This window comes from Mustela lutreola, chromosome 1, assembly GCF_030435805.1.
Source record: "Mustela lutreola isolate mMusLut2 chromosome 1, mMusLut2.pri, whole genome shotgun sequence".
Lineage (NCBI taxonomy): Eukaryota > Metazoa > Chordata > Mammalia > Carnivora > Mustelidae > Mustela > Mustela lutreola.
This window is the reverse complement of record NC_081290.1, coordinates 239,636,199-239,660,530: the sequence shown is the minus strand read 5'-3', so window position 1 is coordinate 239,660,530 and position 24,332 is coordinate 239,636,199. Positions and strand designations below refer to the sequence as shown.

The following is a 24,332-nucleotide window of genomic DNA, read 5'->3' as shown; positions in this document are numbered from 1 at the left end:
ACTCAAAACCAATCCAGTATTTGGCGTTTAAGGGAGCAGATCTCTCCTGCTCACCACAAGTCCTCATCGTGGAACACCCCAGCCAGGTGTGTTCCGGCGCGTCTCAACCTTTGGAATGTGCTCCCTTTACCCTTTGGCATAGAGAAGGGCAAGTTTGTTAGGCTTGAGGGGATGGCTTGAGTCCCATCTGTTTAGAAAGACATCTGCCTGGTAGTGTGGGAGGATGCATGACTGTAAGATCTGAAGCTTGAAACCAGATAACAGATATTTAAATGTGAATTTTCTTGTTATGGATGTGCCCAGAAGCTAGTGTTAGGCACATGGGAAATCAGGCTGTGCAAGTAAATTGCTTTTATTATTTATTTTTATTTTTAAATTTTTAGATTTTATTTCTTAATTTGAGAGAGAGAGAGAGCCCATGTGCACCAGTGAGCAGGGGGAGGAGCAAGGGGAGAGGGACAAGCAGAGTCCTTGCTGAGCTTAGGACCCGATGAAGGACTTGATCCCACAACTCCGAGATCGTGACCTGAGCTGAAATCAAGGGTTGGATGCTTAACTGATTGAGCCACCCAAGTGCCCCAAAGTAAATATTTTTTTTTTTAAAGATTTTATTTATTTATTTGACAGAGAGAAATTACAAGTACACTGAGAGGCAGGCAGAGAGAGAGAGAGAGAAGGAAGCAGGCTCCCTGCCGAGCAGGGAGCCCAATGCAGGACTCGATCCCAGAGATCATGACCTGAGCCGAAGGCAGAGGCTTTAGTCCACTGAGCCACCCGGGTGCCCCAGTAAATTATTTTTCTATCAGTCTTCTCCTTGAGCGTTGTCATGTCTCAGACTTTTCTGGAAGTTTCCTCTGCTTTGGCTCTGGTGATGCTCTGCTCTCCTGTTTTTTTTGTTCATGCACTGAGCAATGTACACCTGCAGTTCCAGGGCTGTTGTAAATAAAACAAATATCTCTGTCCTCAAGAAGCCTGCAGTTTCGTGGAGATGGATAAGTAGAAGGTCTGAGGGGTCAAAAAATACAAATTAAAAAAAGAAGATTTTGAGAATGCAATACGGTCTGTGTATTGATGGAACCAGGCATGGAGTAACACATGACACAGTGGAAGGAAAGTCCCTTATCCCACCCCCAGGGAGGTGAATGAAGACCAGCGGCAGAGGGCTCCCTCCCTCTCTTTCTGATGACTCTTTCTCTGGGTCTTCTGCTCTCTCCTCCACATCCTCCTGCCCCTGCTCTTCTCCTGACTTCTGCCCCTGGCCCTGTGCTCTCTGCAGCCCTTCTCTCCTTTCCCACTCCTGCCTTCGGCTTCCTCATCTACATCCACCGTTTTATCAGGCCACCACAAGACACGGCTTTCAGAGGTGTCTTCACAACACCAGACTCAGGTTTCCCCTGCCTACTGGACCAAGGCCTGCAGGTCAGCATCTCACACACGTCACCTCCCTGCCGTGGTGGGGGCCAACCCCATCTCCACCCCCATTTTCCCATCTGGCTCTGGTCTTCATGTTTCTCGGCCACCCCCACCCCGATGCCCACGTGGTTTTCTACCCTGCAGGCACCCCGCCCACAGTCCTCTTCTACTTCTTCCTTCCTAGGCATCCCCATGGCCAGGCCCCAGGTCTGGTCCCCAATTAGTGCCACCTGAGGCTATTTCAGGTACATGTGTGAAGCCCGACTCCCAGGCTTTCGATTCTCCTTCCTTGCATCCTACCCCTTCCTTGGCTACTACCTTCTTCAGAACTCATGGATCTTCCCAATTCAAGCCACCTTTGCTATGGTGGTTCCTGACTGCCTCCCAAATAAGGCTAAACTTCTTTGTCCGGTATTCAAAATCCTCCAAGGTATGACCCAATCTATTCCCAGCTTTATCTCCTGAAACTTCTCTGCATGGACCTGTGCTGCAGCCAAACTGAATAGCCACTGTTATCGGAACATACCCATGTTCCCCAGCATCTGTACTATGCTCATGCCCTTTCTTTGGCCTAGACTCCCTTCTCCTGATTTAGAATTGAAGACATTCTGTAGGGCCCCTCTTTCATCAGCTTTTCCATAAAACCCATTCTGATACCCCACAACCAAGTGGCCTCTTTTTCCTTTGCACCCACTTTTACCAGGTCTCACAATTACTCGGGACGTTTGCATTTTATTCTTTTATTTGCGTTTCCCTCTGCTGAAGGGTAGGCTCCTAGAGCAGAATTTTATCCTACTCATCTGTGTTTTACTGTCTCCTCTAGCACCATACTTGGGAAACAGAAGATGTTCGATGAATACTTACTAAATTGATTATCGTGTGTTCATGAGGAAGGCCTAGTTAAGGGAGCCCCAGACCCTGCTGACTTCAGTTTTGAGAACTGCTGTGATGCAGGGAAGGAAGAGAGACCTCATCTCTGCTTAGCAGGTGTCCCTGAGCTGCAGGGAGGGGTGGCATTTGAAACCGTCCCCAGAGCAAAGGCTAATTCTCCTCTCCCTCCAGATGTGGACGAGTGCCTGGAGAACAATGGCGGCTGCCAGCACACCTGTGTCAACGTCATGGGGAGCTATGAGTGCCGCTGCAAGGAGGGATTTTTCCTGAGTGACAATCAGCACACGTGCATTCACCGCTTGGAAGGTGCCTCGGCTCTGCTGTGGGTGGGAGTGGGTGGGTAGGTGGGTGGGGCTTGGGGGGCAGGGCCACCTCTGAGACCCTCCCCCACACTCAGTGATTTTCATGAACTATGTGAAAATCTGGAAGCATGAGGATGAGTCCAGTCCCTGCCACTGGGTAACCCTGGGCAAGCTATTTTAGCTTCCACTTCCTCACCTGGCAAAATAAGTGGGTTGGGTGGGGTGAGCTCTGAGTCTCTTCAAATTCTCACATTCCTGATTCTAATCTTTAAATAGAGAACATTTCAAACATGACTAGATGTCTCAGGAGAAATGTAATGGACAATCTGCCAAGTTTTTCAAAAAGGTGCTGCAAACCACAGCTCCAAGTGCAAGCCCGCTCGGGGCCCTGGGTGGGTGGGGAGGAGCAGAGCCTTCTTAGAGGGGCTGCAGACCCGGATCCAGCCTTCCCTGGGTCTCCCACTTTTGAACTCTGAGCCTCTGGGGTTCTAGCTCAGAGGGACCCCCTCCCAGGCATAGGCTTTTGATGCTGTGGTTTCCCCGCACCACTGTTTACCATTCCTCCAGAAATTTGTAGATGGCTCTTCTGATGGCTGCCATCTTGTTCTCTTTGCTTTGGGTCTATACCTTTATTATTCCTCTGTTAGTTCAGTGGATTCTCTGGAGTTGGGGGGAAGGCATTAAGCACACGTGGCCGATCAGCCACTTTTAACGTGATGTGCTTTTAATTGTGTTTTTAATTGGTTGTGTTTTTAATCGTGATGTGTTTTTAATTCTCTGCTCTTTCTTAAGCCAAAGGGCTACGTTTTGGTGGCTATGTCATCCCGGGGTTGCCTGTGTGTGTTTGTGAGGGAAGTGCTCTGAACACTAGACTATTATCTCCTTTTGGCATGTGCTGCTCGTTCATTCTCATCACTGAAGAATGAGGCGAGTTTAATTCTTTTGCTATTTAATCACACATTTGTAGGTTTGTTGTTGAATCAGCATTCTTGTGACTTTTGTTTCTTTCTTTTTAGTTATTTTATTCTATTTATTTATTTGAGAAAGAGAGAAAGTGAAAGAGCACGAGACAGGGGAAGGGGTCAAGGGAAAGGGAGAAGCAGACTCACCCCGAGTAGGCCCTCACCTCAGGGCCCTGGGATCATGACCTGAGCTGAAGGCAGTTGCTTAATTGACTGAGCCACCCAGGTGCCCCTTCTGTGACTTTTCAAGAGTGTCTGTGTGGAAGATGATTTTTGCCTCATTTTCCAAGAATGATGGGTTCTTCCTTCTACCTGACTGGAAAAGGCTGTTTGGGTACAAAAAGGAATGGTCACAGGCCAGTGGGTTTGATGAGTCTTATCACCCTGAGCCTGCTGGTTCTCAGTGTTTGGGCAGGAGAGACACACACTGACTCTAACTGACAGATCTCTTATCTCACGCAGGTGTGGCCCTTAATAGAGTAGCAGTTGGGTTTCATATTCCTGGTGGGTTCTCTGGACTTTTCTGTGAGCCTCACATCTGGGATGAGGCGGGATTAAGAAGCCTGCAGGACGAGCTAACTCAGGGCACCTCCTCAAGTCACTCGCTCTCCCTACAGGTTCCTCGGACAGGAGTGGGGACCTGTGGGTCAGGCCTTTGCTTGAACACAGGAGAGATCCCCACCCACTCCCAAAGCAGTTCACGGCAATTAAGATCATCTCTTACCCTTGTGTTTCCAAAGCAGTGGCTCAGCTCCTCTGTCCCCTCCCACAGAACCACCAGACTGATTACAGACACAGGCTCTTCCTAACAGAAGTAAATACAAAAGCAGTTCCTTTCTGCAATCTGTGTTTTCTAAATTTTCTACAATTCAGACATTCTTGGAGTCTCTGAAGAGTATTTAAAATGAACATACTTGTCTGGAGCTAAAACCAAAATCCAAGAATTTGAGCTGTGGTCTGGGAGTGCTGTCTGTGCCGTTGCAGCCTGATTTCTTGTTGAATTCATGGCAGCCTGGGCCAACAGATTATAGCATTGATAACTGAGACCCTGACCATCCTAAGGTTTCAACTCTTCAAATAGAACAGTGTGTAAACAGTGTTCCTTTAGGATTTCCTCCTTGATGTGCACATTAAACCCTTAGGAACTGTATTAAAGTGGGCTTGAAAACCCCTGTTGATACTCCAAAATTGGTTATCCTGCAAGCTAGTGTTTTTTGGTGTTGTGGTTATTTTTAATAATTATTTACTAAATGTTCTTCAGGGGATCATAGTAGATGATTTTGAGGGAAAGCTTAAGCTATTGATTTTTCTTTTCTTCTATTTTTTATTCTTAGAGACACCAAAGCTCTGGTAAAGAGACTGTGTGTTTTCACCCATGTAATGGGGGTAGGCTGGAGAGAGCCATTCTGCCCCAGCCAGGCTTTGTCCCTATTCATGGGTGCTCAGGCTCTCAAAATGAGCATTCCTCTTTCGTTTTGTCTGCTCTGAGAATATTTTTCGATGTTTGCACCACTGCCTTTTCAGAGTAGGAGGAAGGTGTCAGGATCGTGAGGAAGGGGCTGTCTCTCAGCAGGGACTGGTTCCGTCTTTTATATAATGTTTCCACTGGGTTTGCAAGGCCTGTCTTTCTCCAGTTTCCAGAAATATTCCTCAGTGGGACCACCGCAATAGTGTGTCTCTAGTGCTTTTGAGCTATTTCCCTCCTGGTGAACTAACAGCCCTAAACATGATTGCCAGCCCAGTTTCTTGGGCAAAGGGAGTGAGAACCATGGCAGGACCTCCCAGTTTGGACCAGACCCATCTGCCTCCCTAGCAGTGGACTTTTTTTTTTTTTTTTTTTTTGCATCGGGGAACTTTGAACAGCTTCAGGGGCCCCTTTTGAAAAGCCCCTGGCATTTCCAGAGCTGTTTTAACATCTATTATCTCCTGGTAACTTTGGTATAACTCAATAGGATAGGGCATCAGGGGACAGATTTTCATGTATCCCCACAGCATCTGGCACATAGTCAGGTTTTTGTTTGTTTGATTGTTTGTTTTTTAAATACTCAATTCTTAGGAAATATTTCTTGTGTGAATGAATTGCTGCTCTGAGGCAGGAAAGGTCACTTTGCAGATGTCTTCCCAGACTTGTAGACAGAGTGAGAAGAAGCGGCAGCAGCTGACCTCTTCGAGGAGTGTGCATGGCAGATATTACTGCTGCCTTTCTGGGGTGCTGTTATGTTCAGCTCTGAGTGCTTTCTGGCACCTGTGACCCCAAAAGTCCTGCTGACCCAAGGATAAATGTAATTCTTGCTGGGCCTTCCTAGGAGGATAGAACGTTGCCTCTGGGGGCAGCTCTCACCTCCTGTGCCGTCTCAGTATTAGAAGCAAATAACATTTCCACAAATCACCAGCCAGAGCTATGAGAGAGCTTTGCTCGGGTATGAGCCCCATTCTGTGTTAATGGGCAGCAGCCTTGGCACGGGTGAATGGATCTCAGCGACGTCCCGCAGACGGAGTGCGGGAGTCCAAACAGCTTGTAACTGTCAGATAAAAAACAAAATGGTTTTAAGAGAGTGTGGGATGTATTAACCGTTACACTGTCTTCTGGAAGAGGAATGACATCTGTTTGTATTAAAACGGCTATTCCAGTTAAGCACAGATCAACAGCTCTGTGGTGAGAATTGGAGAGAAGTGACTTTTGACTTAATTAGAACCACTTGGCTAAGGTTTCAAGGACACAATACAGAACAGTGTAGGATCCTGGAGAAGTTGAATGAAAACTTCTTGTACTCATGTTTATTTTATTTTTTTAAAAGATTGTATTTATTTATTTGACAGAGAGAGAGAGAGACAGAGAGAGAGATTGCAAGTAGGCAGAGAGGCAGAGAGAGAAGGGGAAGCAGGCTCCCCGTTGAGTAGAGAGCCCGATGTGGGGCTTGATCCCAGGACCCTGAGATCATGATCTGAGCCAAAGGCAAAGGCTTAACCCATTGAACCACCCATGCACCCCTTGTACTCATGTTTAAAACAGCATTACTACTTCCTACATTAGAGAGTGTCTTGTTAGCTGAGAACCATTAAACCTACTCTGAAAGATGTTCTTTGCACAGATACAAAGAAGTATCAGATGGGTGTGTAGTTAATAACACAGTTCGAATGGAGCGGAGGTCTTGAAAATACTGTTGGGCATGATAATAGTTCCTCCAGAGTGCTGGCAGGTGGCAGGGTCTCAAAGAATAGGTTTTGAGAAGAGGCAGGATTCTGGCAAACTACACAGATGTACACTATGTTATGAACTCCCTTCATTTAAATGCATGTTAAACCAGCTCGGGAAGTTACCCCCCTTCCCTGCACTGTTACCACAAGATTGGACTGCAATGAAAATGAGAGTCTACCTGGAGAGAATTTTACAGTGGCTGCAGAAACCACCTGCTTGCGGGCTCTCTCTGCTCCCTTGCTGGTGTGCTTCAAGCCTGCCATGGGGGGTGGGGTGCAGAGATTAAATGAGAGTGCTCACAGAAGAGAGACCCCTGGGCCAGTGTTCGTGTGCTGATGCCAGTAGTCACAGTCACCTCCAAAATGTGCATTTGGTTAGGGGAGAGATGAGGGTTGATGTTTTCAGAAAATCATTTTCAAGAGTATGTGAAAACTTTGGCCATCTTCATCTATCTGCAGATTTTCTTTTTTCTTTCTTTCTTTCTTTTTTTTTTTTTTTTTTTTTAAGATTTTATATATTTGACAGAGAGATAGTGAGAGAGGAAACACAGCAGGGGGAGTGGGAGAGGGAGAAGCAGGTTTCCTGCAGGGCTTGATCCCAGGACCCTGGGATCATTACCTGAATGGAAGGCAGATGCTCAAGGACTGAGCCACCCAGGCACCACTATCTGCAGATTTTCTTAGAGAGATCCTCCTTCTTTCTTTGTCTTCTTGGTCAGCATGGGTAACAACCTGGCAGAGAGTCTAAGCTGGTTCCTGGGGTCTGCAGGCATGGCTCTACAACCACCAGAGAGCCCCTGGTGGGAGCTTTCTTTCCTGTGTATTAGGAGAGGTCTCTTTCCGCTTTAGGAGACTTGAGACATCGTATCTCTTGGGTGACAGAGGAAATTTGTCATGTCTCTGTTAATTGACCTGATTGGATTTTAATGACATGTTCTCTTAAAATGTGGGGCTGACGGAGACCCAGGCTGTCAGGTCCCACTGTCCAGCCCTTGGCAGTGCCCCTGGGGCTGCAGACTGTATGCACAGTCTGGTCACTGGCTGCATGCTGCTCTTTTGCAGAGGGTCTGAGCTGCATGAATCAGAATCACGGCTGTAGTCACATCTGCAAGGAGGCCCCAAGGGGCAGCGTTGCCTGTGAGTGCCGGCCAGGCTTTGAGCTGGCCAAGAACCAGAGAGACTGTGTCTGTAAGTACAGCCTAGCACATGCCTGTGCTGGATCCAGCCTGCCCCAGACGTTGTCTTGTGCAGCCCAGCATCAGAAACGCCACCTCATGACACAGTGGTCACATCAGGGAAGGTGGGTGTCACGGGACACTCACCTCCACTGAGGACTAAGTTCGCTGCACCGGGGGTGGTCTCCCCGAGGGAAGGGAGGAAGGAAGATGATGCTTTTTAAGGAAACCAATCAGAAGGAAATAAAATCCAGAAGGACCGTGAATGCTGGGGCCGGTCTCTCTGTTCCCACAGAATAAAATCAGATGTGGTCATCTGGCAACCCCAGCTCTTTGCTACCTGGTCCTGCTTCTTCTTTTTCTGTTAAGGTTTTATTTATTTAATTGACAGAGATCACAAGTAGGCAGAGAGGCAGGCAAAGAGAGAGGAGGAAGCAGGCTCCCCACTGAACAGAGAGCCTGATTCAGGGCTCGATCCCAGGATCCCGGGATCATGACCTGAGCCGAAGGCAGAGGCTTTAACCCACTGAGCTACCTAGGTGCCTCCTGGTCCTGCTTCTTGTATAAGCCACATCTGCCTCCTTTTCCCAAAACCCAGCCTCTGCCTGTCAGAGAACAGCCCCGTGTCCCTTCGTACCTCCAAGCCTTCTCCAAGCACTCCTCCAGACCTGGCTTGGTCAATTCTCACTCAACTTTCAATATTCTGCTTAACTTCTAATAATGACAAGCAGAATAGTGACTTTTAAAAAAAGACTTTATTAATTTATTTGACACAGAGAGAGAGGGGGAGAGACAGAACACAGCAGGGGGTGTGGCAAGGAGAGGGAGAACAGGCTTCCCACTGAGCAGAGAGTCCCAAGTAGGGCTTGATCCCAGAACCCTGGAATCATGATCTGAGCCGAAGACAGATGCTTAACCAATTGAGCCATTCAGGCGCCCAGAGATTAACTACTATTGAGAGCACATTTACTACATGTAAAGGCTTGTCCAAAGATGTACCAATTCCACTGACTTCTTAATATCACCACCCTATTGAGCTAAGTATTATTATCCTCATTTTTAGTAGAGAAAATTGTGGAGAAGGTAAAGCAACAAGGTTGCATAGGAAGCATGTACCCAGTTAGCGTTCAGATGTAGGTCCTCCTAGCTCTACAGCCTGGCGCACCTCGCTAACTGTCCCCGGAAGCCTGCCCTGACCAGCCAGGCAGCCACTTTGTATTTTGGCTCTCACAACACTGTTGGTTCCTCAATGATAACACATGACACATGTGCTGAATTGTGCATTTATGTGTCTGTCCCCCCAACTGCGAACACCCCCAAGTCAGGGACCTCCTCTTATTCCCCAGTGCCCAGCACAGGATGTGCCACACACTTGTTTACTAAATGAATGAATGGTGTCCACAGTCTGGACACAGCTGCCCCATGATGATGAAACACAAGAATGAAACTCCAACTGGTCATAGGAAACAACCAGCCATTAAAGGTGTTCCTAAACCACTATTTGTGCCAGACGAAACATGGACGGTTTTCCTTTAGCAAGTCTTCCCAAAGCCATGGACCTTCTATAATTCCCCTGCAGTTTGCCAGGGATGGTTGTTTACAGCGCGTCAACCTTAGTGGTTAAGACAGGAGGAGGTTGTTTCTCTGGTGAAGGCCTTCTCTTCAGTTTCCATCACAAAGCAGAGTGGGCGGCCCTGAAACCTGTCAAGCCAGGGCTGGTACCACCACCACAACCACCACCTGGGGCTCCTAAAAGTAAGGCTGTCCCTGAGGGCTTCCAGTGGGCTGAGCAAAGTGGAAACTGCCTTCCTCGTTCCTGGTCTCTTCACAAGGAGGACCTAGGTCTCCAGATGAGGTTCTCTCTGGGCATTTCAGTCTTTCAGGGACCAGTAGAATACCTGGAATTAATTAATTAATTCATTTGTTTATTTATTTATTAAAGATTTTATTTGTCAGAGAATGCACAAGAACACAGGCAGGGGTAATGGCAGGCAGAGGGAGAAGCAGGCTCCTTGCTAAGCAGGAAGCCCAACATGGGACTCAATCCCAGGACCCTGGGATCACGACCTGAGCCGAAGGCAGATGCTTAACCGTCTGAGCCACCCAGATGTCCCAATACCTGGAATTTAAAATTTAAAATATTAAAATATTTTAAGAGGTCACTTCTTACATAATATTATAATCACATTTGGGGAAAGAACAAAAAGAAAAAAAAAGTTACAGAATTGTACCACATAACCAGCTGTTTCACTTTGTTTTTTTTTTTTTGTTTTTTTTTTAAGACTTTATTTATTTTTTTGACAGAGAGAAATCAGAAGTAGGCAGAGAGGCAGGTGGAGAGAAAGGGGGAAGCAGGCTTCTGTTGAGCGGAGAGCCCAATGTGGGGCTCCATCCCAAGACTCTGAGATCATGACCTGAGCCGAAGACAGAGGCTTAAACCACCAAGCCACCCAGGCGCCCCTGTTTCATTTTGTTTTGCTCTTCCTTCCTGCCCCTTCACTGTTTTCATATTCCTGTTTAGTTGATCTCATGTGTACACAGTGTTTACCTCACTGTGATCTCAGAAGAGTTTCTTTCTAACATCACAAATATGTATTTAGTTTTTTTTTTAACTGGAAAAATTACATATGCCTGTGTAAGTATTCAAACAGTTCTAAGGATGTAAAGAAAACATATTCTTCCTTCTCCCATTTTTCCTACTAGAGGTAACCACTGTTCACTTTGACGAATACATAGTTTTGAGTTGGCTTTTTTTTTTTTTTGGCTGATCATCAATAAATTCATACAGTCTTCATAATTCTTGGGTAATGTTGCATTGTGTGCGGAGTCATCATTTTCTCTGAATATCCTCCCTTCTAACTAATCTAGATAGAATCACATGAGAGAAATCTTAACATATATGTACAAATGAACATTATCTGTTTCTTCCAGCCATAAAGTGCTATAACATTTTCTATAGGCCCAGTACAGCTGAATTAATATGCAAAATCTCCTGATAGACCAACGCAGTAGTCTAGAATCCTTTGACATAATTCCCCTTAAAAAATGAAAGGGGAATGCCTTCCTATCCCCATCTTCCTATGTAATTGCTCAAAACTGTCTTTTGGGATTTCCTGGATTCGTACTGTATCTACATGGATAGCGGCAGGCTCTGAGTCAGAGTTACTTGTTTTATGCACCATGTCTAGCATATACAATGTGCTCAGATGCTTACTGAATGATTATCAGAGACCTTCTGAAACAAAAGCAGCCCCATTTGTGGAAAATGCATGGCCCAACATGTTGATTCCTTTTCATCTCAGTGACCTGTAACCATGGAAACGGTGGGTGCCAGCACTCATGCGAGGACACTGCTGAAGGCCCCGAGTGTAGCTGCCATCCACAGTACAAGATGCATGCAGATGGGAGGAGCTGCCTCGGTGAGTGACCCCGATACTTGGTAAGGGTCTGCCCATCCATAACCCTAACCATAACCCTAACAATAACCTCTGACCCCTAACCCTAACCCCTAAACTTAACCCTAACCCCTAATCCTCTAGCTTCTGGCCCTCTAACCCCCAAACCCCTAACCCTGTCCCTGACTGTGAATGGTGTTTAGCACCAGGTTCAGGGTGCTCCTGGTCCATTTGCCTCCAAACAGGTCCCGTGCTATCTTACACGTGACAGTGGGAGTAAGTGGTCTAGTCCTCAGAGGGGGTCTCTCTCTCTCTCTCTTCCTGTGCCACCTCGGAAAGCCCTTTCTCTCCTAGATGAGGGGGCTCCTGAAGATGGTATTCTGAGGACTGGGACATTGCATCCTAAGGGGCCAGGGCCATGTGAAGTTAAAGCTAGCCATTTGTGATGACTTAGTGGCCATTATGGTGAGCAGAAGACAGGGTTACGTATTTCTGTCAGGATGCCAATCCTGTACTTCGTGGCATGTCTTTCGCTAGCTCCATTTAGAGGTTCCCAGGCCCAAGATTCTTTTTTGTCCTGGACTAAGGGCATTGGAGGGAATCTGAAGCTTGCATTCCCTGGTGTCTCTGGTCACTGCCATATGCTTCAAAAATCTTTTCCAACATTAACTAAGGCTCTGTGGCCATGTCACCGGCCTTGTTCCCCACAGAGCCTCATTACAACACATTATTACTGAGCGAACAGAATCGTGTATCCTCCATTGTTCTCACGTCTGGGGTTTCAGCAGAAGGGGTTGTGCAAGGGTGAGTCATCGGACTCGTTCACTCTGCAAACTGTGCTCTTTGGTGTCTCTTACAGAGCGAGAAGACTCTGCTCCGGAGGGGACAGAGAGCAATGCCACGTTGGTGGTGGACGGCGACAAGCGGGTGAAGCGGCGGCTGCTTATGGGTAGGCGCCTCCCCCACCCTTCCCTGGCCACTGTCGTCGACCCTCTCCCTTTACTACCTCAGGCCTGCACTTGGGGCCCATACCCCCTCGACCAGCTGGACCAGGGTCAGCAGCTCCTGTCAAGCCAGGTGTGTCTGCTCTTCCCCCACAGCTGTCACTCAGTCCCCATCCAAGGACCTGGCAGTTGTGGGAAGGGCACCAGCCCCGAGAATGGCCTGGTTAGGGTCCCAGGGCTGCCCCCACCTGGCGAATGGCCCTGAGCCTGTGTCTTGGGTCTTTCAACTGGGGATCATAAAACCTACCTCTTAGGGTTCTCAGCAAGCTCAGTGAGGATGATAATGTGTGGAAGTGCCCAGAGTCCAATGCCTGGGACTTCATAGGTGGTCAGTGAATGTCAGTTCCAATTCTTTGGAGCGGCTGTGAGCAGGGAGGCACTTTGGGCCATCCCTGGCTCAGCATGGCCTTGTGTCTGGGGTTTTTGTCAACGAAGTCCTTGTCTCTCTGACTTCAGCCCGTGCTGCTGGCAAAAGAGATGAATGCAGAAGAGCAGCACTTGGCAGTGGGGTGTGGGAAGGTCTGCCGGCAGAGCTGGAGACGGGAGCAGAAGTAGAGGCCGTGGCTGTGGGGCGGCTGTCAGATCCCTGGGTGCGTTATTATTCTGGAGAAAGCTTGGCTTGACCGGGACAAAGCCGACTTTTTGATAGCTTCTAGATTTAACAGGTAATATATTGAGCAGCCACGGGTTATGGGGCACATGACATTTCTGAGCTCTTTTCTGCCCTCTTAAAGTTATTTTTAGTTGTGTTAATTCAAAATACTACATACGAATAATATTAAAAAAAACCCTTAAGGACCTAATTAGTGCTATTAAGCTTGTAATGAAATATCATTTCCTTGCTTCAGAACTTCTGTTTCCCTCATCCCATTTGCCAGAGGTTGCAATTTCCATTTTTCCCAGTTGTTTCTTCTTCTCACTCCCCTTCCCCCATATTTCTGAAGAGTGATTACAATTATTTCTCTTTTTCTTGTTTTATTATATTATGCACTTATTTCCTGATATGACAGTTTTGGGTGTTAGTTGGGACTTCTTACCACAGAGCACACGGAGCTTTAGCTCTCTTCTGCCCCCTCCCCCAATGCACGCGCTCTCCCTCTCCCACACCTTTACTGCAGTTCTATCACTATTGAAATCAACATTGCATATTTACATCATTGTGACTATGAGTATCTAAATGTGAGTCACCCCCACCATGTAGTGTGCTGTGATTATTATTGTCTTTGTTTGCCTAGGTTTCCAAGTACCTCTTACCAGTTCCTTTTCACATCTTGAGCAGAGTTCTAAAACCCTTTCAATGTGTTCAAATACAGCAATCAACTTATTGATTCCATTTCTTAAAAAGAGTTTTCTGGGGGCACCTGGGTGACTCAGTCAGTTAAGGGTCTGCCTTTGGCTCAGGCCATGATCTCAGGGTCCTGGGATCAAGTCCCTCACTGGGCTCCCTCCTCAGCAGGGAGCCTGCTTCTCCCCCTGCCCCTACCCCCTGCTCATGCTCTCTCTCACTGTGTTTTGTGCATTCTCAAATAAATAAATAAAATCTTTTTTTTTTTTTTTCTGAGTGTTCCTCTGTTCTAGAGGGGCCTGACCCCGGGGCTGGCTGCACACCTCTCATTTCAGCCTTCCAGCTAGCTCCAGCTTGGGAATCCCCTTCACCTTGCTCCCATGTCTGTGGACCCCAGGTATAGATTGTTAAAAACCTCCCATGCCTGGAAATGCCTTTTACTCTATTTTTATTGAGCATTTGGCTCAGTATAGAATTCAGAGTTGTGAATAGTGAGTGCTCTACTGTTTTCAAGGCTTCAGTGTTGTTTCAAGAAGTCTAAAGTCCTTTTTATTCTAGATCCTTTGAATGGAACCCATGAAAGTTTCTCTCTGGTTGTTTTTAGGGTTTTCTCCTTGTCTCTGGTGGTCTGAAATTTCACAATAACGACCCTCATAATGGGACTTTTACCACCTGTTGTGCTGAATGTCTTTCCAATATGGACAGTGAAGCACCCTGGTTCTGAGAAAGTTCCTTACATTTTTTTCTTTGATAATTTTCTTTTTAAAAAAATAATTAATTAATTAATTAATTAATTAAATTTGACAGAGAGAAAGAGGGAGTGAAAGCAGGAACACAAGCAAGAGGAGGGAGAGAGAGAGAACCAGTCTTCCTGTGGAACTGGGAGCCCGACATGGGCCTCGATCCCAGGAACCTGAGATCATGACCCAAGCCAAAGGCAGACGCTTAAAGACTGAGCCACCCAGATGCCCCTCTTTGATAAATTTTCTTCACTACATATTCCCTATTCTTTCTCTCTGAAACTTCTGTCAGTTGGCTGTTTTAACTCCGCTAATTTTTCTTCTCTTAACTTTAATTTTTGTTCTGCTTCCTAGGAGATTTTTCATCTTCTTTCTTCTAACCCTCTACAGGATCCTTTTTAAATTTCTGCTTTCGTATTTTAATTTTTTAAAAATGTTACTTATGTCTTCTGTTGGAGGCGCCTATTCATATTTCATGAATGCTTTCCTTAGCTCTCTGGGGAAATTAGTCATGAGATTTTTAAAACTTTTCTCTTGTTTCTTGTATTGTCTTTGTTTCTTCCAAGTTCCCTTTTCCCTATTCATTTGATTGGGTGTGTTTATTTAATATTAAAGGCTTTCCTGGAGGCACCTGGGTGGCTCAGTGGGTTGAGGCCTCTGCCTTCGGCTCCTCGGGTCGTCGTCCCAGGGTCCTGGGATCGAGCCCCTCCTCGGGCTCTTTGCTCAGCAGGGAGCCTGCTTCGTCCTCTCTCTCTGCCTGCCTCTCTGCCTACTTGTGATCTCCGTCTGTCAAATAAATAAATAAAATCTTTAATTTTTTTAAAAAAGGCCTTCCTGAAATGTCTGGTGATTCGAGGCTGACTCTTCATATTTAATAGTGAAATACTAAAAAGTTAACTGAGTGTTCTGCCAGCCAATAGGCTTTAAACTTGGATGACTAGGCAGTGACTTGGCCGTTTCATTTCGAGACCCTGAAATGCCAGTGTCTAAATGTCTTTTCACTTGGCCAGGCCAGTTTAGGTGGAGAGGAATCCTTCCGTCTCCTGCCGAGGGAACATAGACTTGACCACCAGTGATTCTGGAGCTGGGGAGGTGGGGGTAGTGGAGGTGGGGCTTTGAGATCTCTCTTTTCAGGGTACAGACTTTCACCTGACAGTGTTCCTCCTCCCTCCTGCTCTTCCTGGTATCCTTGAGTCTAGTGCTTCTCTGGTCCCACTTCTTCAGAAGATGAATTTCTCTGCTGTGGCCCAAATAGGGAAGGGGTAGTCACTTGGCTGTGGAATTTAGGAGGGGATCTGAGGGTTTATCCATTTGTTATATAGACATATAATAATCTTCCTATTTTTAACTTCTTCCTCACCTCTGCCTCTAGGGTAAGTTAGCAACTCCAGTTCCTGGGCCTTTCTGGGGTTCTGTGGCTCACCTGAGCTTACCATTTGTTGGTACCCCCTCTGCAGATTGCTAGGGTTTAGCTGTCTGCTTTGTCCATTACTGCCCCTCCTTGATATGTCACTTACGGGATATTTGATGTTTTTCATCTATTGTCTTTGCTTCCATTTCCTTCGTCATTAGGGATTTGTACTTTTATTTAATTTTTTCTAAGATTTTATTTATTTATTTATTTGACAGAGATATAGAGCACAAGTAGGCAGACAGGCAGGCAGAGGCAGAGAGAGAAGCAGGCTCCCTGCTGAACAAGGACTCCCCCCCCCTTCCTACCATGGGGGACTTGATCCCAGGACCCTGAGATCATGACCCAGGCCAAAAGCAGAGGCTTAACTGACTGAACCACCCAGGCATCCCGGATTTGTACTTTTAATTTTAAACACTTTAATTTTAGTATAGTTAATATATAGTGTTATATTAGTTTCAGGTGTATAATATAGTGGTTCAGCACTTCTATATATGACCCAGTACTCAACACAAGAGCCTACCTTAATCCCCATCACCTATTTTACCCATCCTCCCTCCCAACCTCCCCTCTGGTGACCATCACTTTGTTCTCTGTAGTCAAGAGTCTGTTTCTTGGCTTCTCCCTCTTTTTTTCCTTTGCTCATTTGTTTTGTTTCTTAAATTCCACACAATGAGTGAAAGCATATGGTATTTTTCTTTCTCTGACTTATTTCACTTAGCATAATACTCTCTAGCTTCATCCGTGTCATTGCAAACGGCAAGAGTTTGTTCTTTTTTATGGCTTAGTAATATTCCATTGTGTGTGTGTGTGTGTGTGTGTGTGTGTGTGTGTACACACTACCTCTTCTTCATCCATTCATCAATCACTTGGACACTTGGGCTGTTTCCATATTTTGGCTATTGTATATCGTGCTGCTATAAACATTGGGGGCAGTGCATGTATCCCTTTGAATTAGTGTTTTCATATTTTGGGGGTAAATACCCAGTACTGCGATTGCTGGATCATAGGGTAGTTCTATTTTTAACAATTTGAGGGACCTCCATACTGTTTTCTACAGTGGCTATACCAGTTCTTAAGGATTTATACTTTAGGGGCACCTGGGTGGCTCAGTGGGTTAAGCCTCTGCCTTCGGCTCAGGTCATGGTCCCAGGGTCCTGGGATCGAGCCCCGAATCAGGCTCTCTGCTCGGCAGGGGCCCAGCTTCTCCCCTTCTCTGCCTGCCTCTCTGCCTACTTATGATTTCTCTCTGTCCAATAAATAAATAAAATCTTTTTTAAAAAAGGATTTATACTTTAAAAAATCTGTTCACTCTCATGTTAGGTTTTGAGAGGAAACAGAGATAAACTTATACTGTCTGGCATATTTAATTAGAACTAAGCTTTCCCTCCAAGGCTCTACATTGATGTCGCTATGGAAGTAAAGTCTGTAAGTAAAACTAGAAGGACATTTGCTCATTGTTTCTCTTCTCTATAGCTGTGACTTACGAACTGTGGCTGATTTTTCATGTACTTCTGACCATTCTTTCTCCTTTCAGGGAAAGGTAAACCCCTAATCTGAGTTGACTGACTGCTGCGAGGATGAAGTCATTGTTCTACAGCAAGGGAATGGTTGGAGTAGGCAAAGCTTGCCCTCTCTTGCTTTCCCCATTACTTATTTTGAAGGGAGAGGGTTCCGGATTAAGGAGGGACCATATTCCTTTGCCCTGTTCTGCATTCGCATCTAGCTTTCCAGATATGGCCACACTGTGCGGGTCGGTGGCTACGGATCAGTAGGAACACGTAGTAGCTTCCGATCTGCCATTGGTGGGGGGGGGGGAGGCTCGGCAGGCTGGAGACACATTTTTAACCCTCTATCAAGCTTCTCTGGGAGATGTCACTCATTTAGGTGGGTGAAAGGAGCTGCACCGGCTCTCCATTTATCTCACCTGCAGGTGGTAGAGATTTGGGCTACAACTGTGAGTGCACCACAGTGCTTCTTGGCTTCCGTGAACTTTGTCAAGCATTATTCCTGCAGTCTTATCCTCTCTCCCAGCTGCATCAGGGCTCCTTTAGCAAGCTAACTGTCTTTCTTACCCCCTTGTCAGAAACGTGTGCTGTCAACAATGGAGGCTGTGATCGCACCTGTAAGGATACTTCGACAGGTGTTCATTGCAGTTGTCCTGTGGGATTCACACTCCAGTTGGATGGGAAGACCTGTAAAGGTAGCCTGTGCTTCTCCAAGCTGCTAATGTGTGGGGATAAAGGCAGCTCATCCCCTCCATACCTCCAGAGAGACTCCAGAAAGCTTATGATTCATTTCGGTGGAAGCTTTTCTTCCCTGGGCTAGTGGAAGATTATAATTGAGTAAGCTTAATTAGAGCCAACTTAATTACACTAACTGTTGAGAAGGTCAGCTTCTGCAAACATCAGATAACACAGGCAGCGGCCTTATTAGAAAAAAGGCAGAAGTTTAAGAAAACATTCATTTGCAAGTGATAATATCACATCTCATAAATAACAGCCTAGAGATTATTATAGAAATAACAGCCAAGATTTTTATCCAGAGAACTTAATGAATAGCTGTACAATTAACTTTTACTGATGAATAGAGACCTCAGTGACCTGCTAGTATTTCATGGGCAAGAGTACAAAGGCTTAGTTCTTTAACATGATACAAAGCAGATAACCAGTTACCAGATGAAACTGAGAGAAGATAGGATTAATTTGAGTATCAGGAATCATTTAAAAGCTTTGAGGCTACTTGATCATCATATAATTTGCCCAAACAAATGTCCTAATTCCTTATAACTTTAATCATTAATCTGGAATGGAAAGTATACCGAAGGGAGCCCCCTTATCTCAAGAGAGCTGTGCAAGGATGAGAACTTAACAGGACATTACCATTCTTTTCCCATAACTTGTTTCCTTAATGCTAGCCAAGGGTAACACAAGTCAGAATTCTTGAGGGGCTGAGGCACTTGCTTTTCCCAGTTGGTTCAGCCAAACAAGAAAACATGTGTAAGATTGAAAACATGAGCAAATACCCTTCCATGCTTTCACGGGTCTGTTTCTGTAGCAGAGAGGAATGAAGCACGCACACAGTAGCACGTCAGGGATTTGGGGAAAGGCAGACCCATTTCGCTCTCTGATTTGCCCGTGCTTGCCTGTTACAGATATCGATGAGTGCCAGAGCCGCAATGGAGGTTGCGATCATTTCTGCAAAAACACCGTGGGCAGTTTTGACTGCAGCTGCAAAAAGGGATTTAAATTATTAACAGATGAGAAGTCTTGCCAAGGTATGTGCTGAAACGTAGCCGGGCTGTGCAATGCCCGCTGGTCAGAGCTGAGAAGACGAAACCCCACACTGGCAGAGACTGGCTTTTTGGGCTTCTGGACGGAGTCATTAATCTAACCTCCAGCCCATGCTTCACTTATTTCATCTGTTGGTAGAATAAAAACACTGATGTAGCTCACAAGTGTATTTTGGACATTAAGCTGTTAATGATTAGAGAACACCTCAAAGCATCCATCTGGTGTGATTACAGCAGAGCTCGCTGCCAGAAATGGCATGGATCACAGAGCGTAAACAGGTTTGCATTAGGGTGTTGAGATTATGAATAATTTTTCTCTTCTAAATTTTCCTTTAGTTTTGTGGATTTTATGACAAAACTTGGTGGCAAAAATATGTAGGTTCTGTTAACATACCTTACTTTTTCCTAGCGAAAAGTTGGGGTCAACCCATAATCAAGGTCATGTACTGGTTGGTCTCTTCCTTATAGCCCTTGTTTTAATGACCAACCAGCCTTTGAGGCCTGGGAGAGGGAGGGAGGGGACTGAGTGGAGGCAGTGCTGGTTGGTCTTCGGGCAGTGTTACAGACCTCCTCTTAGATGCATTGCTCCCACACAAGGGGTGTCAAGGAACCATCTTTAGGGAGCAGTTGTTGTTATTGATAACTCTTTGGGGGTGGTGGTAACTCTTTGGTGTGTTGGATGCAAGGCGTGATTGATATTTTCAGATGAACACCTTTTATGCCTCATGGATATACAGGAAGCTGCTCTCAGGAAAGATGTGCTGTCATGTAGTCTTGTTTCATTTCTGGGAATAAGAACAACCTAAATTATTTTGTTAGAAATCCCAGAATTAAAATCAGAAAATAATATTTACTCTCACTTCAAGTAATAAAAATGTAACATTACCCTTTTTTTAAATCTTACAGTGTGTGACTTAGGTTTCTCTGTTCTTTTTTCTCTTTCTTTTAATACATAATTTTCAGGCAGTTCAAGTATAGCCCCATTTAAATTCAACAAGTTCATTCTAGATGACTATTGCATGGCTTTCTTTCATTGTACTTGGAAAGCAAATTTGATGTTCCACATAATGTTTCAGAATGTATAGAGCCAGAAATACTGTTTAAGCTGAGTAAACATATTAAAAAGAAATTAGAAAAGTGATCTCATTATTTTTGGCAAAGCAACAGCTCGTCATTTGCAGCCAAAGCCAGCTACTGAACAAGTCCACTTTCTCAACAACTGGCTGATGTTAATAACAGAATTCATAGAGTAACATCAATTACTAGGAAAGAAATGGACTTTTTCTTATTTTTCAATGATTGGTCTTGGTAGAAAGAATATTTTCACAAAACAGATTTACTGAAGAAACTGCCAGGATTTCTGGGAAAAGCTAGTGATGAAGAGGTTTTGTAAGAATTTGCCCTTTTTAATTTCATTTCTTCATCCCTCCAGTTCCTTCCAAATGTTTGTTTTTTATTAACATAGTTTCTTATGGCACATTTGATGTTGAAAAAGAGATCTAGCTCTGGGATAGTTGGCTTCCACGGAGCTCTGCACTGGTCCTGGGTTATCCATTTGGAGATGCAAGTCGTAACTCTGTTAAAACCCTCCAAAGAGTTGAGGAAGTGAAACACTGAAATTCTAGTCTACGGGAAAGATGTGAGGACCAGACCAGGGAAGAAGAGATGATTAGACTGACAAAGGCAGCCTCCTAAGCTAGTTTCCAGGACCCAAGCCAGAGCAAGCGATGCCTCCACCGTGGACCAGGACAGGAGGGGCTCTGTGGGACTGAACCATGGCAGAAGAACAAAGCCAAGGGATTGGCCAACAGGATCCAATTTGGAGCTTAATCACCAAATCTTATTGTCTGTGATAGAAAATCACTGAGGATGTTAGCATTCATGCATTCTTTTAGTGCAGAGGACATTAAAACCCAGTTGGCCTCTTGGGGCCCAAAGACTAATTCTGGAAAGATAAGAATAGGATTTATTTCCAACCCCCAACTGTTTTCTCCTTTCCATTTGCTATAGCTCATATCATCAGTACTGTTGCTTTACCAATAGTGATGTAACAACAGTAATGCATGGGTTAGCTTATCATTTGCAAACCCTTTTAAGGAATGTTATCTCATTTAGATTCATTTAAATATTTTAAATTACTCATCCCTGCCGATAAGCATGGGATAGAGAGAGGCCAACTGAGCTTAAAGGCAACTGCAATTTACAACAGAATTTAGAAATAAGGATTCTGATTGTGAGTATACTTACTGTAGACTGCTCAACATTTTCTGTAACACAAGTGAGCAGGAGAACTGATGGACACTTTAAAAATTCTGTTTATGTTGTTTTTCTTGTTGGTCAGTAAGTGGAGTTATAGACCTGTTCTTTGTACTTACCCCTCAGCGTTGGTTTCAGCTCCCCTCTCCCTTTGACAATTACAGATGTGGATGAATGCTCTTTGGATAGGACCTGTGACCACAGCTGCCTCAACCACCCTGGAACATTCACATGTGCTTGCAACAAAGGGTACACCCTCTATGGCTTCACCCACTGCGGAGGTGAGCAGAGGGTCTAGAGGCAGGGGAGGTTGGTCCTGCCCGGGAGCCAGGCCTACCTCCCACAGTTTCCCCAGGTCCCGGTCAAGTTTCCCGTATTGGGGAATGAGTGGGACATTTTAGTATAGCAGTAGTGAGTTCATCGATTCAAGGGAAGCATCTGCTAAGGGCTTAAAAACATTGATCCCTTTAACATGTTCCATTACAGAGCAGAGAGAAGAACTGAGCTAATCAACTGCGAACTCTTTATTGACTTTATTGATGTAGTATATTCAGACCGTGGGAGGATCTCTCAGGAGCTGATACCCTGTCTGTTGGAACTTCCCCATGAATCATAAAGTCAGAGACTTGGCAGGGCATTGACCATTTCCACAGCCTTGCTGTGCCCAGGAACCAGCTGAGTAGCCTGTTTCAAGATCTGAGCTGATCTTGGAGCTGGAAGTGGACAATCAACTCCATCTGTCTGTGCTGTGCCCATGTAGCCCTGTGTTCTGATGTCATCTGTCCTGATGCTCATGTAGACTATGGCAAAAATCGGATTTGACCTCAAATGACTCCCACCCTGTCCCCCATGATCATCAGGTTCATTCAACGATCTTTGAGAATACAGTTTCAGATTCTGATTCAGAATGGCTATGGCTTCCATGGTGATCCTGAGTATCCAAATGTTTAACCCGGGGCTTAAATACTTCCTGCCCAATTCTTGTACCCTGTGCTTAAGAAGAATTGGATAGCAGGAATTTGGTGTAGAAAACATCGTCTCTCCTTCTTTCTAATATATCCTTGGCATGGCTACACACATCCTCTTCTAGTCCATCAGGAAACCCCAAGGATGTATGGCCTGAATACGGATGTGTGTCTGGGTTTTGGGTGGAGCTGCCTTCCAACCTGGACTTGGTCTTGGGTAGATGCGGATTAAAGCAAGTAATTTCCCTTCTCTATAATTCAACTACTGAATATGAAATGTCCAATGAAGAGTCCTAACTCTGTCTCCCTTAGCATGTAGCCCAGGAGGATGGTAGAACTTCACATTGGAGGCCTGTGCAGTGTTTGAGTTTGGACGCGTGGAAGTGGAGTATGTCCCCTTCTGAGCATCCTTAATGGGGGAAAGGTTTGGTCCAGAATAGAACTTGAGACCATCCTGGTGAAGCGCGTGCCAGGAGACCCACAGAGTGGGGAGTGGGGTCAGCTGGGGCCCAGTGCACATCCTGAAGGCAGCTAGCACCTTCCCTTGGGTTAATGGATTTCAACCCTGTGACTTCCCTGCTGCTCCTTCCTCAGGGGAGGAATGGCACCAGCCTGGTCCCCCGCAGGCTGCTGTGACAGGAGAGTGCTTTGTTCTGCAGATACTGATGAGTGCAGCGTCAACAACGGGGGCTGTCAGCAGGTGTGTGTGAACACAGTGGGCAGCTATGAATGCCGATGCCACTCCGGGTACAAGCTCCACTGGAATAAAAAAGACTGTGTGGGTAAGGGGTCCCCCGTCTCTCAGTCCGCAGGCAGCTCTGTCCCCCCGGGGCCCGGAGTGCACCCGCCCTCATCTGCCCCTGATGCTTCTTCCCTCAGTGGCAGCAGCCATTCTTGAAATAGTTCAAAAACAGGAGATACTTTACAGGCTCTTCAGTGTTTCCGTCTGTGCTTCTGTGTAGGTTGGAATCCCTTCTGTTTTCCTGCATGGGAAAAAAAAAGAGCATGCAAGTAGCTTCTTTACCTTGGAGGGAAATAGTGCCCTGTGTCTTGAGTTCTGTGCTGGATATCAGCCCTCCCTTCTTTCCTTGGGGCCTTGGGTATCTGGGACTCACCTGGAAGTGTCCTGCTCTTTCTGTAAGTGTCTGCTTTTTGTCCTGTCCAGAGGTGAAGGGGGTCCTGCCCACTAGCGTATCACCCTATGTGTCCCTGCATTGCGGTAAGAGTGGCGGAGGAGACAGGTGCTTCCTCAGATGTCACTCGGGCATTCACCTCTCTTCAGGTGAGTGGGTCCCAGTCCCCCGGGCAAGTCCTTGTGCCAGGGCCAGGCCTTCCTGGCCGTTAGGTGTTTGATGCCCTCAAAGAGTTTCCAGGTCTTTGGCCAGCTGCTGCTTGACCACCGGGGAGGCTCATGCTTTGAGACCCCATATGTTGGGCATTTGTCTGTGGTTTCTGTGGCATGGGGGGCGGGAAGCGAATATATCTGCTACCAGGAGAGACTGTAACCTTGCTTACATGTTGACAACCCACATTCTGTCTGTCAGGACTGCAAGAGGCCTACTCTGTCGCCTGTGGCTCTTCCTCTTCTCTCAGGAGCAAACAGCAAAAATCAAATGACTCAGCTTTCGGGGGTAATTACCAAATCTGTGTGTTCTCTCTGGGGTTCACTGTGTTAAAAGGGCTTCGTTCTTAGGGTGCTGTTCTTGGGCATTGGCTTTATTTTCTTTTCTCTTAATCTCCTCTGTGCTGCGAGCACATTACAGGCTGTTCTTGTCCACAGCCTTGGAGCCTGAAAACTGACTCACCACGTAACAGATATTTACCAAGTGTCCACTGTGTGCTCGGAGGCTCTGTGTTCAGCCCTGGTGGGTCATCCTGTTGGGCAGAGGCCCACAGAGCTCTGGGATCAGGAGACTCAGGTCTCCCAAACTCCCTGTACCTCAAAGGCCGAGCAGGCAGGGTGTGCCTGGAGCACATGGCATTGGTGGAGGTAGACATAGGCATGACGGGGCAAACATTCTGTCCAGAGAAACAGTCCCAAAC

The 24,332-nt window shown here is 46.0% G+C and overlaps 1 protein-coding gene across 5 annotated transcripts in view; it reads left to right on the top strand.

Annotated features, from left to right (window-relative positions):
- SCUBE2 (signal peptide, CUB domain and EGF like domain containing 2) overlaps positions 1-24,332 on the top strand; it is a 70,099-nt gene that overhangs the window by 11,684 nt on the left and 34,083 nt on the right. For 2 of the 5 annotated variants that reach the window (XM_059135562.1, XM_059135552.1), the window contains exons 4-13: positions 2,476-2,610; positions 7,829-7,954; positions 11,244-11,360; positions 12,196-12,285; positions 17,863-17,979; positions 18,931-19,053; positions 21,489-21,605; positions 22,949-23,071; positions 23,455-23,571; positions 23,834-23,920. In XM_059135562.1, the coding sequence (XP_058991545.1) occupies positions 2,476-2,610; positions 7,829-7,954; positions 11,244-11,360; positions 12,196-12,285; positions 17,863-17,979; positions 18,931-19,053; positions 21,489-21,605; positions 22,949-23,071; positions 23,455-23,571; positions 23,834-23,920 (1,152 nt within the window). Of the gene's footprint in view, positions 1-2,475; positions 2,611-2,671; positions 3,534-7,828; positions 7,955-11,243; positions 11,361-12,195; positions 12,286-17,862; positions 17,980-18,930; positions 19,054-21,488; positions 21,606-22,948; positions 23,072-23,454; positions 23,572-23,833; positions 23,921-24,332 lie in introns of those variants that run through there. The other 3 variants (XM_059135586.1, XM_059135570.1, XM_059135580.1) reach the window with 3 other exon arrangements.